We start from the raw sequence: 1,689 nt of genomic DNA, 5'->3' as shown, positions 1-1,689 counted from the left end.
CACATAAACTAACCCTTCATCAGGAGAACACCACATAAACTAACCCGTCATCAGGAGAACACCACATAAACTAACCCTTCATCAGGAGAACACATAAACTAACCCGTCATCAGGAGAACACATAAACTAACCCGTCATCAGGAGAACACCACATAAACTAACCCGTCATTAGGAGAACACATAAACTAACCCGTCATCAGGAGAACACCACATAAACTAACCCGTCATCAGGAGAACACATAAACTAACCCGTCATCAGGAGAATACGACTGTACTGTATGGATATACAATAACTGAAAGTTAGTCCTGTTAACATGAATCCAACAGGCAGCGCCTCAAAGTCATCAATAGTTTGACTCATATTCTACTTTGTTATCTAGTTTTTAACTTGTTAATCCATTTGACATGACTCAGACACTGACTGAACCCACAGCAGTGAAGCTACAGAGCGCTGCACCAAGGAGTCCAAAGCCTGGAGGTCAGTTAGCATGTTAGCACCTCCTGTTCCCTTGTCTCAAAGTCGGGGGGTTTTCGGTCAGATGTCTGAAATCAGGTCTGTGGGTGACACAAGCTGTGGAGACTTCCACCGTGTGTTCTTCAGTAAGTACCCCACCGTCAGTTTACAAACTTGAAGTGTCGTTAAAAAGATGGCTGCTAATAAACGTCTAAATAAGACGACAGAACGTGTGGTGTAAAGTATTAAGATGGAAATAAGCGCAAAGTCTTGAAACAGCAGGAAATCACACCCACACACGGAAAGTTATGTATGATGTTTATCTGAGAAGGAGTCTAAGAATATTCGGTGAACTGATCAGCAGGGCCGTCACACTGTTCCCGTAACTGAGGTTGTATGTTGTGTCTTCAAATGTCCCGTAAGGCTGTAGATCGTCCCCGAGTCAAACGAGTCCTTCACTGAACCCGACTTTATGCCCTTGTTGTGGTGGTGACGTTAAGTCATGTATATATATGATATAGTGTTTGTATTTTTTGTATATTCGGTATATTCCACTGCTTGCCTCAGTTGAGTACTTATGTCAATTCTAGTACGCTGAGAGCAAGTCTGCTGGAGTCAGCTTCCTTGTATGTGCAGACGTACTTGGTGAATAAAGCTGATTCTGATGTGACCGTGCTGTAGTTTGTTTGTAGCCTAAACCAGGACGAGGCTGACCTCAGAGTCGACCTATAGTAAAACGTCACCTCTGCAGCACTCCTCTGTGGCCTCTACTGGGGTACGGCAACACCACTTGGACAAACCACACCCAGCACCGCAGTAGCTACACTGCAACACTAAAACCAGTAATGATAATGCTGACTGACCACCTTCTTCATCAGACGTTATTTGGTAGAATTAAGGTTGTGACATCCGGGGACCAAAATTCCAAAACTTGTCATAGAATAACTACATTTAGTCGTAAGGTATGGAGAACAAAACCCAACATCTGTTAAACGTCATAGTGTCCACACGTCCTAAATATCGTCAACCCAATTTTCATTTATAACCAAAATTTAACATCTATCTGCGTCACAGTCCATCGTCTGACGTCACTTCACCCACAGGAACGACACTCCGCCAAGTGAGGATTAGAATATATGACCTTCACGTAATCCGCTCCAAATTAATCTATATTTTTAAAGTCATTACTAAAAGTGTGTGTCATATAAAAACTAAAGTGATGGTCAAAGTTGTCA

The 1,689-nt window shown here is 42.6% G+C and overlaps 1 protein-coding gene across 1 annotated transcript in view; it reads left to right on the top strand.

Moving 5' to 3' along the window:
• Nucleotides 1-1,578, top strand: part of LOC126397544 (uncharacterized) — a 14,973-nt gene extending 13,395 nt beyond the window's left edge. Inside the window, exon 6 of the mRNA XM_050056401.1 lies at nt 1,529-1,578. Within this exon, the coding sequence (XP_049912358.1) occupies nt 1,529-1,578 (50 nt within the window). The remainder of the gene's footprint in view (nt 1-1,528) is intronic.
• The last annotated feature ends 111 nt before the right edge of the window (nt 1,579-1,689 follow it).

This window comes from Epinephelus moara, chromosome 11 (genome assembly GCF_006386435.1).
Source record: "Epinephelus moara isolate mb chromosome 11, YSFRI_EMoa_1.0, whole genome shotgun sequence".
NCBI lineage: Eukaryota > Metazoa > Chordata > Actinopteri > Perciformes > Serranidae > Epinephelus > Epinephelus moara.
The sequence above is the reverse complement of the archived record's forward strand: the minus strand, read 5'-3'. Positions and strand labels throughout refer to the sequence as shown.